The 17,488-nt window shown below is 39.8% G+C and overlaps 1 protein-coding gene across 2 annotated transcripts in view; it reads left to right on the top strand.

The window, feature by feature from the left end:
- The window catches only part of exoc6b (exocyst complex component 6B), an 89,490-nt gene that overhangs the window by 50,374 nt on the left and 21,628 nt on the right, over positions 1–17,488 (top strand). Inside the window, exons 17-20 of one of the 2 annotated variants that reach the window (XM_056756483.1) lie at positions 2,424–2,558; positions 2,720–2,899; positions 11,491–11,632; positions 14,769–14,842. In XM_056756483.1, the coding sequence (XP_056612461.1) occupies positions 2,424–2,558; positions 2,720–2,899; positions 11,491–11,632; positions 14,769–14,842 (531 nt within the window). The remainder of the gene's footprint in view (positions 1–2,423; positions 2,559–2,719; positions 2,900–11,490; positions 11,633–14,768; positions 14,843–17,488) is intronic. The other variant, XR_008907515.1, reaches the window with a different exon arrangement.

Below are 17,488 nucleotides of genomic sequence, written 5' to 3'. Positions count from 1 at the left end.
AAAATACAGTCGCAGAAAAAATGTAAAGACCATTGCAAATTTTCATTTAATATGCATTTAGATTAGATTAGTATTGTGGTCATTCCAGCACAGTGTCTATTGTGTTTCAACAACATTAAATCTCAGGAGTGACAAAGTCATCCAACAGCAATGTGAAAGACTGACAGCATGACAAGACACATGGAAACTGTGATAAAACTTGAGGTTATCACATGAAAATATATTTTGAACTTTTCCTAAGTACATATAAAATATTACTGTTGTATTGTTTAAAAGTGAATATGAGCTGGAGTTAACAAAATGAAACAAATGATCATTTGACCTAAACACATACCTACAAATAATACATTTTAATATTAGAAAAACTTCTTGACCTTTTTCCGTGGGTGTATCTGTCTGGTTTACTCCCATCCTAAACTCCCATCCACTGAAAAGTGTTCTAAACTGATCAGACCTTAGCACTATATATTATATCGTTGCCTTATATCTAGGTAATTCATCACACCTCTGAAATATACTCCTTTAAACTCATTATTTTCTTCATCCCTACTTCACTTTTGGTGCCCGTGTTTCTCGCACAAGTTTGTTATGTCTGTTCTCCACTTTGGTGATCTAGAGATGGGTGCTTTACTGTTGCAGCAAGGCCTGTTAATAACGTCTCAAGTTCAGTTCATTCAGATGGCTGACACTGAACCAAAGGCTTTGATGTTGGTATTACTTTGTTAGCCGTGCAGCATAGCCTGTACACACACAGTGAGGCACCAGATCAGATATCACACTTCTTTCCTCCCCTTCTCCTGCCCCGGATCTGGCAGAGGTGCGGAAGTGTGACCCAGGCTCTGCGCCGGGGTTCCCTCCCTGCATGGTGCACCATGAGAGAAGAGAGCGAGCGGGAGGGAACCGAGGGTCCAAGCTAAAGGTCTGGGCTCAATTAGCACCCATGTGCCTCAGTGCCTTGCTGCTGACAGCTCTGGCCTGCCTGTGGACCTCGAAATGTGCACCACAGACTAACTTACTGAACGTAGAGCAGCTCCAGGTCTGTTTTCCACAGACAGACCCTCTCTGTCCCTTTAAACATACCATTGACTTCCTCTCTGTACCCTTTCCCCTTTGGAATTGCTCCCATTTGGCATGTTTGCTGGTTGTTATTTCTCATACCTCCACTATCTTTGCTCTAATGCACTGCTTTTTCTCTGTGATTAGGGTACTGCAATAAGTAAGGGATTATGTGCAGGCAGCCGGTTGTTATGGCAGACAGAAGCCCCGACAGTGTGATCAGGACCCTTTGCGATGCGGACGGTCTTGTATCACACTGAAGGGGCTTCTTCCGCGGTAACAGACGGCCGCTTGTACATTATCCTGCTTGTTACACAGCTTCTTGCCACATAAGAAAAAAAGTTGACATAAAATGTGAATTTGTAATATTTTATTAGCTAATTTTTACAGAATGAAGACCTTCTGCAAGAAAAAGCAGTTTAGTTTCGGTTTTAAAGTAAGAAACGATGTTCAAATGTCACGAACAGTCAAATTGGTTTAATCATTTGTAAATATAATATCATGTATGTTGTTTAAAGACATATTTATAATTATTTTTTGTGGAATATTAAACTGTTCCTCTCAAAATGATTTCCAGCATCCGGGTTACAGGGTGTTATTAGTTTTGAGTAGTTGTTATTTGAAAAGAACAACCATTGTAATGTTGCGACTGGCCAATCAGAATCAAGCATTAAAATGAGCCGTGTAATATTTTTTGTTAAAGTTTATTACTGTTACATTTGTACCTGTACCTGCATAACACTATGATGCATAACTATTAAACATCCTATTTACGCGCCGTGTGCATTGTATACATTTAATGCATAAGCCTATTTAAACTTTGTATGTGAACATGTCATCTTTGTAACTCTATAGTGACGTACATATCAGACACAATAACATCTTCACAAATTTACAATAATATTATTATTTTTAAACATAATCAAATGAAATGGTGCTATCAGTCAAATGTATCTTTAATATTTTTTTTTGTGTGTTTTTTCTTTGGCCAATGAATCACACTCAAGATACAAGTGTAGTGAGGCAGAGAGAGATTCTGAAGGCAAAATAAAAAAATAGTTTAGACAATTACCACCACTTATCATGTTGGAGTGTCAACCAGATACTGGCGCTGAATTATGTACAATATTATTTTATGTGTAGTCTTACACGATATCAATAATCACAGTGATTAATATCATGGTTATTGACGATATCTGTATATTGTGACATTTTTACAAACTACTATATCTCATCGTCTCTTTCTGCCACAACTCCTTTTCATATGAAAATGAATATGTAAATAATAGCACTGGATCCTTCAACGGATAACATGGATTATGTAATGATCCAAAGTATTGATTTTAAATTGTATTTGATTCCAAAAGTTGGTTCAGATCATCATCAACACCACTCACCTGGAGCAGTGCTGTCACTACCTAGAGGAGTTCATCTCCAACATTACAAACGTGCCACCTGACACCATTAATGCAACCAAACTCTATGGAACTTCCACCTTCAAGGTAAGAGACTGGAGCCAGGGGCTTTTTTGTCAGTTAGCTCAGACATGATGTTGAAAACTTCTGTGTATTCTATTTTCCCAAGCGACCAACAAAACGCCTTCTTGTGGTGACTGTTAATCGTATAATGCATTATTGCTTTGATTCTCTTACTGTTCATCCAGGATGCAAGGCATGCCGCTGAAGAAGAGATCTACACTAACCTGAATCAAAAAATTGACCAGTTTCTACAGCTGGCGGATTATGATTGGACAGCTGCACAGGGAGGCGGGCAGGCCAGTGACTATCTGACTGACCTCATCGCTTTTCTCTGCAGCACTTTTGCCGTGTTCACACACCTACCTGTGAGTGTTTCACTGTTGTTGCATCTTTGTATTTGTAATAAGATTCATTAAAAGGAAGGAAGGAGTCGGGAACCGGAAGACATTCAAAACATTTAATAAAGTAATATAACAGCCGGCGGCCCCTCACGGACGACCGTCGGCGAACAAAACATCAATATAAATACAAACATAACACAAGTTCGTGCCCGGTCCTCTCTCTTCGACGGTCCGGTCGCTCGTTCCTTTTATATGCTCCCAATCTCCTACGTGATTCGAGCCCGGTGTGCGCACAGCTGGCGCTAATTCACAATTACTCACCGGACTCGAACCACGGTCTCGCCCCGCCTACTCCACTACAGTATTGTTCCTTTAAATTCTGCAGTTGTGACTTTTTGTTATCAATTGCTTATATTGGTAACACTTACTGTAACCATAAGATCGTATTTGACATGGTTAATACATTTTTTAACACAAACCAACCATGAGCTATTTATTAATCTTAGTTCATGTTAATGTCAGAATTCACTCATACATGTTTAAAACCTTAAGTTGCGTCTGCACAGTGAATTAACATAAAATATATATTGACATTAAGTAGCAAATGTTAATAAATGCTGACAAGCTGTATCATTTATTATTAGTTCATGTTTGCTAAGGCATTTACTAATATTAAAAAATACAACCTAATTGCAAAGTTTTACACAGATTTTTGTTTCAAGTGATAAAAAAAAAAAAAAAAAAATCTTCAACAACCCTTTTGACCAAATCCATCACAATATTACTGTTATTTGTTCTTTTAAATTTGTTCTTCAGCTTTGATGCATCTTTAAAATATGTATATATTTTTTCCATTTAATCATTGATTGTATGTTGTTACGTTATTAGGAGAACAAGTGCTATTAGTCTCAATGTCAATTTTATATTGCATTGCCTTGTTTCTATGAGTCAGGCCATGTGACACATCATCCATCATTGTACCCCGCAGTCTCCCTTATTTATTCATTATCCTTCTATGAAGGACTGTAACTTTTATTGGCATTGTTAGCCATTCATTGTGACGTTCCCAAGAGCTTGTGTCCATAGACTCCATTGCTTTAAAGGTGATTGGACTCCCAGTTTACTTGAACTTTGAGGGAAATTTTGGTGGGGTCATAGCATGTAAGAGGATTGCCGTGCTCCGGGTGTTTAAGTCCCTGCGGCTTAGCTGACATGGAGTAACAGAGATCCTGTGGCGTGACCTATGGTTGCGGCTCTGGTTATTGAAGACTGGCCCTGACCCCTGACCCTGGGGATTTCTAATAATCAAAGAATTTAAGGATTTTCCCTTTTTTGGGCCTCAACCAAACTCCTTCCGCCTGATTCACGGCTGGTGGCAGCTTCAAGTGCTGCCCTTTTACTTCTGTAATCTCTTAAAATCTCCCGTTTTTCTTAACTCTCACTACAAGAGAAGAACAGCTCCTTTCAACCCACTTCAAAACAGCCCTAGTGTTGTTGGTTGGATTTCACCAACAGTGGGCAGAGGTTGTACGACCCTAGGTCAGGTTAGGGTCAGGCTGAAAGTCTCACTTTCACCATCTGAATTTACAAAAGATTCCCAAATACACAAGCACAGGCAAACAATCTCAGTTATGGAACGTATATTGTTGTTTGTACATTCCAGCCATGCATGTGTATATTTGCATCCTGTTTAACTGAGCTTAGTTCTCATAACCATACACGTGCCGGTTCACGCTCCGGATAGCTGAAGAACTTGCCGCTCTGGAAATAACCTGAAGTTTACGTGCATGTGTGTAGAAGTGAGCTACCTTGGCTTCTTGTCACACAATTCCAAAATGATAATGACTCCAAAGCCACAGTCCCATCAGTCATGCTTGCTCGCTTAATCTTTACCATTTTAACCACAACCCATCTCTGACACGCCAATGGATTTTCGATTGGAAAACAGTTCGGCCAAAATGAGCATACGCAGAGTGGTTGACCGACGTTGCGTTTGAACCCGGGGAAAGTCGTAAACTCTGAACTTTTGACCTAAAGTTTGTCTCTATCTGTCTTCTGTAGGGTAATGCTATAGAGCACGCCACGCTACCGGTGAGTATGGTTGTCTGTGTGGTATAATGAAGGCATAACTGTTGCCATTTCTCGTGACCGTAATAAAGCAATGCCGCATGCTGCCTGGTGTTCATCTGACCCACTCATGCTTTTGATGTTTAGATGCAACAACTTGTAACACTTGTTATGGAGCACAAATGAGGCATCGGTAGATATGTCAGCATAAGCGTTTCCTTCAAGGTGTCCCAGAGGTTTGTTTACCATTGTTACATTCTCTCAAATACTCACTGTAGAGAAAACTTGTGTGCCCACCACTAAGAATATTAGTCTCAAATTGTTCCATGCGATTTTAGCATTAAAAAAGGAGTGACTACATATATATGTAACATCACATGGTGGTGATTTACTATGACAAGTATGTTAAGGCTTGTATTTAAACTCAAGGCTTTAGAACATAGAGGCGCCAGTCAAGATTTGTGTTTTTTGGCTAGAAAAGATTTCTTGGCTGTACACTGGTTTCAACAAAAGGTAACAAAGGAAAGTCACATTCAAAAACACTTTTGAAATGTCATGAAGAATTCTCACTTGGTGGAGTTAACTGAAAAGACAGTGTTTCTTTATATTGAACTCTAAATGAAGAGCTAATGAGCTAATAAGAATGTGAAGTGCAAAGTATTAGAACCTTTTTTGTGCCATAACACGCTGTTCCTTCAAACCATGGTAGTCTCTTCATAGACTGTCATGCTTTGCCAGATGTTGTGTGGGTCTGATCCATCAAACTTTTGTGTTTTGTGCCCAGTGGCTGATCTCTATAAAATTGGCTTTTAATTCTGGCTATAAAAAATGGCGGCAGATATAAAGTAAGAAGCTTTGTTATGTTATATTTGGTGCAGCCACAGAATGGTCAGCTTCTTTGAGGAATCTTCCAAGTGGCTTCAATGTTTTATATTTAATTTGGAAGTGGTTTCAATTTAAAATTTTGGTTACCGGTTAAATCTTCTCACATTTAAAACTAAATACAGATAAATTTATACGAATGTATACTTTCACCCTAGTGACTGTTTAGGGGTGGAGTTTCATTCATGCTTTTTCTAATATTCGTATATTTCTGTACAATTCACATTGTACGAATTAATACAGAATCCCTTCATAAAAAAGTTCCTTTCCTTTGAGGTAAGGTTGCTGGATCACATGTTAGCAAACATGACAGATAAAGAAAAATGGATAAAGATGGCAGTGAAATCAGAAATCGCTTTCGATTCGTAATCTGAGAGAGGTCACGCAAGCTTCGCTGTCTGCATTCCCATTGGTAGCCAAACATTTGTGTCGCTGCTCGTTTGCATTCAACTTTGTCGCTTTGGTCACTGTCTCCTTAAATGGCCAACATTCATGAAAAAGATTGACTCCTGGTTGTTTCCCTAGTGTGAATCCATGTCAGTAGCTACGTTTCCATCCACCTATTTTTATGCGCATTTCGGACTACCGCATAAAAAAAAACCTGGATGGAAACGGCAAGATGCGCATACATTTTGAACGGAGTAGGATAAACTTTTTATCCGATAAGAAAAAATGTGCATTAACTAAGATGGAAACGCATTTACCAAATAAATTCCAGCATGCGCTTCAAAAAAGTCATGTGATTTTGCTCCAACAGATCACGTGATAACAAAAACGACGGAAAGTGACAGGTTTGTTCGGGTGGACGAGGAGTTCCGAACATTTTTAAATGTCATATATGACAAAGAAGGAACAACCACTCTTGATGGAAAACATCAGCGGAAAGCGCAAATCTTCCAAGAAGTGCGAGCGGAGATGATTCAAAAAGGATATGACAAACAGTGGACTATTTTGCGAAATAAATATAAGAGCCTTAAGCAAGCATTCTTGGCTCTGAAACGCAAGTTATTCATTTTATATATAACAAAAGGCTCACAGTGACTTCTCCTAACGAAGCAACTAACATTTTTCTATATTTGGCGGCAGTTTATCAGGAAGTTACGGTTTTCTTCTCTTTGACTCGTTGGATGGAAACGGTGCTTTATCTGCAAATATTCCAGTTTTGCGCATATATTTAATTGGAAACATGGCTAGTGTGACCATTCCTCACAAGCATATAGAGCTAAAGGACCATGCATGTGTCTTCCTTCTGTTTTACCACCTTTAAAGTGTGCTTGTGTGTGTGAATAAGCCATTTATTTTGGTAGGCGAGACCTTTTCAAGAATAGCAGTTATTTTTTTGATTAAGATGCATTCTAACAGGCTTTTATTAATAGTTCTTAAGGTGTCAGAATATGTACCAGGTTCATCGTATGGTTCACGGCCCACTCCCAACTGTGCAAACCCAGAGGTAAAAGAAAGGCCTTCTGTATCGATATCATCAAACACCTTGTCGGAGGAACAGTGTTTGTCTTTATTTACTTAAAGCCTGATTTGAGGTGTATTGTTGCTCCAAACTCATTGGCCGCCGTCTTGGTTTTCTCGTGTGTTTGGGAAATGCTGGAACGGTGCAGCTCGGTGTCGGGAAGTTCAGCACATATTATCACCCTTACTCAGAGCGGGCCGTAATGAACGTGGACAGGGATCAGTTCTCCTCGAGCGATCGCTCTCTGCTTCTTGTTACGGTGCTGTTGTTTTTGCAAACAAGGATTGGTGTGTGCTGCACAAACACACAGGAGCGTTTGAAATACGAGCGGGTTGAGACTTGAGAGAGCGTTGAGAGTTTTCTCGGGTGGACCGCATGCGGTGCACCATGAGGTTGTTTGTAGAAGTGTTGTGAAGTTTCAAACATATTATTAAGAAATCTCTCCTCATCGAGTTCACAACCCCATATCTTGCTGCCTTTTCTCACTTCGGTATTATATCAGTCTCTCTGTGTCTCACTGTCTTGTTCTGTTTGTTTTGACAGCCAGTTTCTGTTGAGTAGTTTTTAATGAGCCTTTGTTTAATTAAAGGAGCTGGAGAGAAAAGCGGGCGGCCTTTGTTCGGTCCTTTCAACCTTTCCTCCTTTTTTTAATACTTTTTTTCTACCCTCTCTTTCCCGAACCCCTTGGCTAATTGTTAACATCCCTCTGCCCTGAACTGTAAAACAAATGTGCTACTGTGAGTGGGGTGTGCCACACTAAGCAGAAACTGTCTGCATCAACCTCAAAGCACGCACACACGTGTAAGCGACTGCATTTAAGTGTTAACAGATTAATGCATGGCTGGTTAATGCTGGTGAAAGGATGAATCTCAGAAGCATCACAGCCTGATTGGTCTGTATTTTAAATGAGTTTTTTTGCTTAATATTTTAAAATAAAATAAATGTAGTAAATAACAAAAAAATTTTTAGTTTTCACTTCAAAAGTATGCAGCTTTGCTTTGGGTATTTAATGTTCGCTCGAACTCATTCATTAAAGAGTGTTTTTGGTTTAAAATGTTGTTTTGTACACAGGCGCTGTTACTTGAAAAGCATTTTAACCGCAAGTATTCAGATCAAAAGGTTTAAAAAGATCATGAGAAAGATAAATTCAGTGTGTCCCAACTTTTGACTGGTACATCACAATATATCATATTTTATCATGATAGCAAACCCACCAGATGTGCTAGAGAGCCTGTTTGTTTGTGAGAAAGAGGAAAAATGTTTTGAGCTCTAGTGATTTGCTTTACTATTCTTATACCTAACTGAAATTTGTTTCACTTTTGCATGCATGATATTTGAATAAAAGCAATTGCAAAATGAAAACTTTGACATAAATGTAAACTAACAACTTCCAATTTTTGCATTTTGCTTACATCAGATGTGTTACCTTTGTGAAAGCACCTTTGGCATAAATGTTTACATTTTCGTCCTTTTAAAACATGCACAAACTACACATGTGCAGCATATGGCAACATATTGTCGGTGTCATTCCGAAACCTTGTATTGTCCAAATTTCGCAGTTTTTTACGGATAGGGATAAAACACTGCTTTTATATTCCGTTTTGTCAAAGTTGCAAAGCACTTTATAATACATTTTATTTAGATAATTGCAAAACATATAATGTAAAATAAAAAAGTTTGACTTAAAATGACAAAATATGGACATATGGTTTCAAAAGGAAAACAGCGATACAATGATTTCCAGGATGCCATAGCATGTGAAATTGAAATTTTGTAAAAATAATAAACACTGCATAGTATAAATGCATCAGCGCACACCAGGCCGTTCTATTCATCCCTGTGCAGAACGTACAGTACTGGATCGTAGGTTTTGACTCTATCTGCCACAAAATATCAAAGCTCACCACTTCAAGTTTACAACTGCCTCTCTCCAATCAGACCAAATGATTCAAGCTTGTGAATGATTAGAACGGCCCAAGCAGGAGACAGGTATCCTTGTGTTTTCATTCCACCACGAGGAAAAGAAACAACAAACAGCCCTTATTACTTGGCCCCTGTGATTTATTATGGCTATTAAACATACAGAGACGAGGGGCCGGAAAACAAGCGTGTTTATTTTTTAATCACTGCAGCGCAACACATGCACTGTAATCATGTGTAATCGCCTGGTCGGGGCTCGCAGTGCTGCTGACTGATTAGTGGCTGACTGAGTGTGATCTCAGTGTGTGCATATCAGAGAAAGAGAGGGAGATAGTAAAAGCACCGACCCTTCTACCTTGTTTGGTAAGCAGCTTTTTGCACACCTGTCATGTTGGATCAACACGGAACGTTTCCCACTCATTTATGTCCTTCCTTGTCTTCTTCCTTGTCTTCTGTAGATCTGCACTAAGGCCACAAACTGCCGGAGCTGCAAATTTCCAAAGCTGCTGGAGATGGATTAGTGCAATTATACAGGGGAGCCGATTCCAAACAGAACACAATCACAATCCCCCACGCTTCCCCTCTGTAAAGAGAGAGAGAGAGTGAAGCAGGGGAGAGTTTTTCCTGTTGATCCCACTCAACCTGAACCTTTAGGTCCACATCGGTCAGATGGGCTATGCGTGTACTGTATACTTTATGCATCATTTTTGAAGCTCTTCAGTAAATTAACTTAAAATGTAACATGGCCACCCCCTGCCCATACCCTCTGCTTCAAACAGTGGATATTTTATTATATTAAGTATTCACATACTTTCTGGTTGTCATGCATGTGATTCCCATGCAGCGAATAATGCGTTACTGAACAAAGTAGCTGTGGAAAAAAACACTTTGTTAAGGGTCCACTTCAAAACAATTTTCAGTTTTTCCGAATTTACTTTTTTTATTTTTTGGTGTTTTATTTTTGTTTGATTCTGTGAATTGACATTATTTCTCCCAAAATCCATTCCCAAACTATTGTTTTTTTTATAAGCATTTATAAAGATAATAAAAGATGCAGTGTTTGCTTACATATACTGCAAGCTTAAATATTGCAAAAAACAGGTTCATATTCATGTTTAAACAACACAGTACTTATGTTTTTTTATATATTTTATGAAGCGTTCAAAAATGTTTTTTTTTCTCACAATTTTGCATTCTTTCGGTCTTTCACATTGCTGTTTGGTGACTTAATGTCATTCCTGAGGTTTGTTTCTGTTGAATAACAGACACTGGACTAGAATTGCCTCGTAATTTTTCCACTGCTGTATATACCAATATTAATAAAAAATGTCTGAAAGTTCTAAGAAAAAACATTTCTTTGCACATGCAGCACAGTTGGGTTGTTTGTCAACTATACGTCAATGACATTTGTTTATTTTATGTGATGCTCGACTGTTTAAATACGATTTGGATCTACTGGGAATGCAGGTTTAAGTTTTATTTGTTAGCTACAACTGAACCGGTTCATAAGTTCTAACTGCTACTGGCTTCAAATTTAGGAAGGCTGTAGTGAAGTGAACACATGTCTGAAGAAAAGCTTTGTGTTTGTTCTTCCATTCTCTATCCATTCCACATAGACAGAAATGGAGTAAAATGACCCCCCTCTCTCTTATGGATTTATTGTGCATTCTTCCCCCATTTCACTAGATTTATTGCTAGATTTATGTGTTTCCAATGCGCAGGAAGTCCTATTGTATAATGGTGTTTTGTTTTTATTTTTTGACCCCATCAGATAAGAATTCCACATAGACTCTTGGCCCTCCAGTCTACTGTTTTCTTTAAGGTTTAGTGTCATATTAATAGCTTTGGGTCTTCCCTGAAGTATTAGCCATATTGTCAGGAAAGTGCTGGACAGTGGACAAGGCATATTTGAGATTTTGGCTCGTAGCTTCAGTTGTCTACGTATGTGCATGTGTGTCGGTGATCGTGTGGTAGTGTGTTCAAACAGTATTGTGATTCTCCCAGCTTAGTGCTGCTAAACCCAAGTGTGTATTTTTGTGAGATTGCATGTAAGCATGGATTAGTATGATTGTAAATACAACGTCATGTGATGAGTTGTGAGTGTTTCTCGTATGTACGCCCATAGAACTAATCGGAAGAGTGAAAGAAGTATCTATGTATGAGATAACAATGTGTGGGGAGAAATAAACATGCCAACGCTTCCAATAAATGTCCTTTGTTTCAACTTCTCCTGAAGTTTGTTCTTAGTGAACTTTACATGTTTTTTCTTTTCTCTCTGTAGGGCAAAGTGGCTCAGACTGCATGCATGTCTGCCTGTAAACATCTGTCCACCTCCCTGCTACAGCTGCTGTTGGAGTCGGATGTCAGGCAGGTGTCTATGGGAGCCCTGCAACAGTTTAATGTGGATGTCAGAGAGTGTGAGAGTAAGTTTCACTTTTTCATATTTGTAGAAAATTCATAAACTTCCTTAAAAAAAAAAACATAGTTTTAGCAGACCGGATGACCCACAGAGATCTGATGGATCGTTTGTTTCAAACATGAATGGAGATATTGCCACAGTTTGAATGTATTTATGCTGTCTTGAGTTTTTTTCTCTACGTGTAATCTCAGACTGACTCAATTATGGATCAGATCTCTGTGTGAGTCAAACATTCTGCTGCAGGACTCCTTGTTCATACAAAAAAATCACAATTTTTGTTTAACATTGTTTGGAAATCTATTTTGATATTCATATCGGCACACTAAAGCACAAGATATAAATAAACACGTCATTTTTTTGCTAATGCATCAAATGTGCTTTTGCTCTGTAGTGTATTCATCTCATTTAATGAAACATTGATAACATCTTACCCTAAATTCTAAAAAGGTGAGAGTGCTTCAAAGAAAGTGAATGCATTTTTTGGCTTGTGCTTTGTTGCTCAGCCCGTTTGTGTGTGACCACATCTAAAACTGCCTTTGAGCTTCTAACCCCAGCTGGTTAATTGATTTCCCATGATCCTTAGCCAGCGCACGCCATCACACAGATGTCACAGGCAGACAGGCAAAATGACCCCATCACAAAACGGCCACGTCAGTTTCACCGTACACTGCCTTTTTGGTCTGATAGTTCTTTGGTTTATCAAGCAGTCTGATAAGTACCATATCAATGATCGGTTTTGTTTTGAGAGGCCACATTGATTTGGATGTCGCCGCTTTTATTTTTATTTTCCCCCAAACCACAAAACTGTGCTTTCATCGAAATGCCACTCATGTATAGGGGAAAGAGGTTTTTAACCACCGCTTACACTCTTCTATTTGCCCCAGTCTTGGTGTATGGGGTCACCGTGTTTACGGTTTTGAAGTTTCAAGGTTGTTTCTAAGGAAATAACACAAAACGAAAATAACTTCTTAAAGATGTAACCACTTGAATGCATATATGATGTGTCTGTGGTTGGATCCATCAACAGTGTTGACATGTCTGCGTTGTGGGATGTAGATAGGGGGAAAGAAGGGCGAGATGAGAAGTTTGAGAGAGAAAGATTGGGAAGAGGGCTGATGATGATGATACATGTCTTTGTATAACTATAAATCATCTTTAAAATTTTCACCAAAAAAAAAGAAAAACATTTCAAGCTGCTGTAAGCTTATTTAATTTTATGAAAGTTTTTAGATATATTATTACATGTCTGAACATTTACATGTTACTTTACATTAGGGGTTGCATGAACTAGTCTACATAAATGCTCTGGCGCGACATTTAAAGCTTGATGTCGACTAGCCGCGGGTCATGTGATTATTTTAACACAGTACCTTAGCTTAGGATTGGGGTTTGGTGTGGGTTTAGGTTTTATTCATAAAAATGTTGTCCTTAGGTCAACAAAATATGTTGTCCTGAGTACATCAACCACTTGGCAAAATCAGGTCGAGCCTGTGTCACTGAGATGATGCGTTTGTAAGTCCGCTATGATAAAGCGTCTGCTGCATTAGGCTTATCATTATATTGACGTTGTTCTAAAGTCATAGGCTGTCACAAACAAGCTCGACACATTTAACTGTTGTTTCGTCTATTAGTGCACATGACACTTTTAGTTGACTTGTTATAAATCCAAAGGAAGTTTAGTCTGTACACAAGCTTCAGATCTAAATTAACGTCAGGCTGCTCTTCACAGCCATTAGCTTTTCTTTTACTGCATAGCCTGTAGAGGCTTCTCCCGCAGCCGGCACACACACTTACTGCCCACACCCATCAAATCTTGTTGCAAAACATTTCCTAGCTCGTACTTTTTTTATTACTGACGTTATCGACTAGTTGACGTCAACGCAACTTTTTTCACGTAATAGTCAACCTCAAAAAATCTCAAGTCATTTAACCCCTACTGTACATTTAGACTTATGATGTTAAGTCCTCGCATTAAAAGTACAAATTCATTTCTGTTCTCAAGTCAAAGTTTTTAGTGGTCACCCCACTGCAGTTTTAATTCAAGGCCTCAAGTGTCTAATTTAAACTAAGATTTGGCCTCTACTGTGCCTCCTTGACCCATACAGCTTCACGAGTGAATGATGGAACAGTCAAAAGGAGAGTGTCGTGAGTTACTTCCAGTGCACTTTGAGCATAAAGGTCTTGACAGCTTGTCCCTTTTTATCCCTTGAGAGGTTTCTTAGCGTAGTCCCTAATAGGGCTTTATGCTAGTATGTGGCAGTAAGGTGAAAGGCTAGAGGTGTTCTCTTTTCTCACGTCTCGATGAAATGCGCTCTGACACGTCATGTGACCAGTACTGCCTTTGGCAAAGGTCTCTTTCCTGCAAAAAGACAAACAGGGAATTTCGTAAAATCGTTGGTCTCAGGGCAGAGACGTGCCAACAAAAGCGCAAGCTAGCTGGGTAAGCAGTCGCTGGCTCAGCGTTTGCGGGGGTCAGAAATAAAGATGGCAGGCGTGTAATTTGCGTAGAGGCAAGAAAGGCACGCAGCATCACGAGGTGAAAAGGATTTCTACAAGCCCCGGCTTGTTTTGTCTCCGCGTGTCAAATGTTCCGTTTTTTAGAATGGCGAAGCTGCTTGTTTACGGGTTCTCTTCCAAAGGCACAGAAAGGTCCAATGGCCTCAGAAACCGCTCTACAACTCCTGCGCTCCTCACACACCCCCAGCCTATTGGCTTTTCACAAGTGTCGCCGGCCTTTCGCTCAGTACCACACCACTGGTATGGGACAGCAGCGGCCACATGGGAATGGGTGTTGAGTTTTAGGTTACGGGGTGATGGAAGCCTCTCGTCCTGTCCTCTGGCTTGCCACATTGACGTTGAGGAGAATTAATGAGAGTTTGATGATGATTTTTCGGATGGGCCGCACAAAGCCGGTGGCAGACCCAGAGACATGACTCTATGGTAGGGGCTGCCCCGAAACACCCAACTAACCCTCCCCTCCCTGCCAGCACCCACAAAACCTTCAAAGCCCCCCCTTTTCACCTCCCCCGCCCCCAGTGAACCTCCCCCTGTCCTCCCCTTGTCCCGGCTGTCATCCGTCTGCCAATCTCCCACTCCATGGCAAATTCCCTGCTCTCTTTATCCCTCTCTCTTTCCCACAGGGTTTGCCAGGGCCGGCCCGGTGCCTGGCTTCCAGGGGGACACTCTGCTGCTCGCCTTCATCGACTTGAGACAAGTAGGTCTTTGTTTTTTTCCACTCCTTTTTCGTTTCTTTCATTCTTCTTTCCCCCTTTCTTCTGTTTTCTCCTGTTTACCCCTCAACATCCCCCCCAATTTTTCTTATTCTCCCCTCTACCGCCAATCCCAACCCCCTAAACCTTCATGCTAGCCTTGGTTTTGTTTGAACGTTTCTTTCCAAAAGTTGCCCTCGATATGTGAGCCACTGTGTGTTTGTATTCATAACTGTGGTCTCAAGGCCCAGCCAGTCATTCACCTTCGGGTGGTTTTCGGTTTACTGTGGTGTTTGGTCTGGAGGTGGCCTCAAGACCTCCTCGTGTTAGGTTTAAGGTAAGACTTTTCAGCTCGTTCTTTACGGGTCACCTTATCCTATTTGCACCTCTACACACTTCAGCATTGAATGAACGTTGCCGAGCTGGAACCATGGATAAAAACCATTGCCTCTGCCATTGCAATTTTAACACATTGATTATAACATCAAGGTGATGTTGCAGCCAGAGAAGCAACATATCAAGGCACATATTCTTCCCAGATTTAGAGGGCATGTTGTTAAGCTTTCTTCCCATAGTCACATCCTGTAACTATGTTACTGTTCTGTCTCTAACACAGTTTACTTAATATACAACTATGTTATGTTATCAGAGTTTTGGCCTAGCAGTTTGTGCTACTGATCCAGACACACAAGGCAACGGTTTTGACAAGGAGGAATGCATATGTTATACCAATCACTTTTTCTTTTTTAAAAGTTACTAACCATAAAAATTGCTTGGAGGCTAGATTAAATTCAACATCCATTCATGTTTCAGCTGTAGCAAACTTCTTCATCCCTACAGTTTGTTCAAGACGCTTGAAATAAAGTGGGTAGAAAGAATGTATCGTGTGTGTGTGTTCTTAAATTCAGACATCTAGAGAGGATGGGAAACAATAATAGTGGGGGTATAAGGGTCCATATTTGGGACCCCCTCCCTCGTTGCCAAAGTGGACAACCTGGGCTGATGTCAGGAACAGAGAGGGGATGACGGATGAGCTGGATGCTCGGGGAGTACTGGATGAATGAGCTGACAGAAAGTGACGGATAGCTCTTTCTTCCACTAAAACAATCCCGTTTTGTCCCGCCTGCCATCATGATGCAGTGCCACTTGTTTTCCATTTAGTTTTTTTTTTTAAACCTGACTTCATCCATGAAGGCGCTTGTGTGGTTTTGCTTTGTTTTTTTTAAGAGAGGAGAAAAGAGGATGCTAAATAAAAGAATAAACAAAATAGCTATTTGGCTTTTTTTAATGTCATGTTTTGCTTTTGAGCTGTCATGATGCGTGGCTCTTTGCAAAGATATCTTGTATTATTCTTACTGTCATTGTTATTGTAATTTCAAAAGCATCAGATGGAAGTTGGTTGAGGTGCACGTTTACTCCCTTTTCTCTCATGAGGTGGCTTTTTCAAGGAGTTGTTCTGGTGATCAGAGACGTCAGAACCGTTCTGTTGACCCAGGCATCCCCCTGCGTGCCTGGGCCTGAATACGCCCGATAAATCAACCTGAAGGGCCCGTTTGTGTCCCAGTCTCCCGGGTCCTGGGATGGGGCTGCGGGTCAATCCTTCTGGAGATAGACAACGGAAAGGTCCGGAAGCCCTGGGAGGGGTTTTGCTGAGAGGCTGGAACCTGGATTCACTCTCCTATCTGAAAAGAAAAGAATATAAAAAGAACAGAAGAGCATCCAGACTTTGCTTCAAAGCGCCTTAGATGGTGAGGAACAAGAGGACGAATGAAGAAGGACTGATGTGACGAAAGGACATAATAAATGCTCAGACATTCTCGTCCTCTCTAGTTACGTTCACACAGCAGCAGAATATTGCTGTCAGTCCTGTTTAGAGCACTAAACGCAGTTATATACCCTTTGGTTTGGAGACAAAGTGACAACCTAATTCTGTTACCAAAATGAAAATCAGAAATATTCAGGTGTCATAACCAAAAACTGAGGAAAATTTTGGTTGATGTGCGTTGTATCAATGGCGTCACAATTAGCAACTAGTTGTCAATACAGTGAATGTATAACATAATGTAAGCACACAAAGAACAATTGTGACCATTCTAACAAAACTTGGTTATGCTTAAAGATCTGAAAGGATTAGTTCACCCAAATAGTTTTTAATGTGTCACTGTATTTAAAGACTCAATATATCAATGTTATGATCAATTATTTTATTAATATGACTATAGAATATACCAATTGGGTTCTATGAATTACCTTTAAGTGCATGTATGTTTCAAAATATCTCATGTTGTATTTCATATGAGGAGTGGTGGACAAATTACAAATACTCAAATTACTATAATTGAGAAGCTTTTTCCATGAATTGTACTATTTTATGTACTTTAAAAACAGTGTACGTTTACTTGAGTACATTTTTAGTGCTGTATCGATACTTTTACTGCGCTATTTTCCTTAAATTGTCGTCTTTACTTTACATTAACATGTTTAATGTTTATATGTTAAGGCTAAAGAGAATAATCAGTCCCATCATGTAACCCCGTCCACTCAAATCGGGCATAGAAAACTTGCGTTACACAGATTTATCGAGCATAAAACTGCGGTTTTGCGCACATGAAATTCACTGCCGGAAAGGGACACAATACGAAGGCTCGTCT

The sequence above is a fragment of the Triplophysa dalaica genome, chromosome 1 (genome assembly GCF_015846415.1).
Source record: "Triplophysa dalaica isolate WHDGS20190420 chromosome 1, ASM1584641v1, whole genome shotgun sequence".
Lineage (NCBI taxonomy): Eukaryota > Metazoa > Chordata > Actinopteri > Cypriniformes > Nemacheilidae > Triplophysa > Triplophysa dalaica.
Note: the sequence above shows the minus strand (reverse complement) of the source record. Positions and strands in the feature narration are given on the sequence as shown.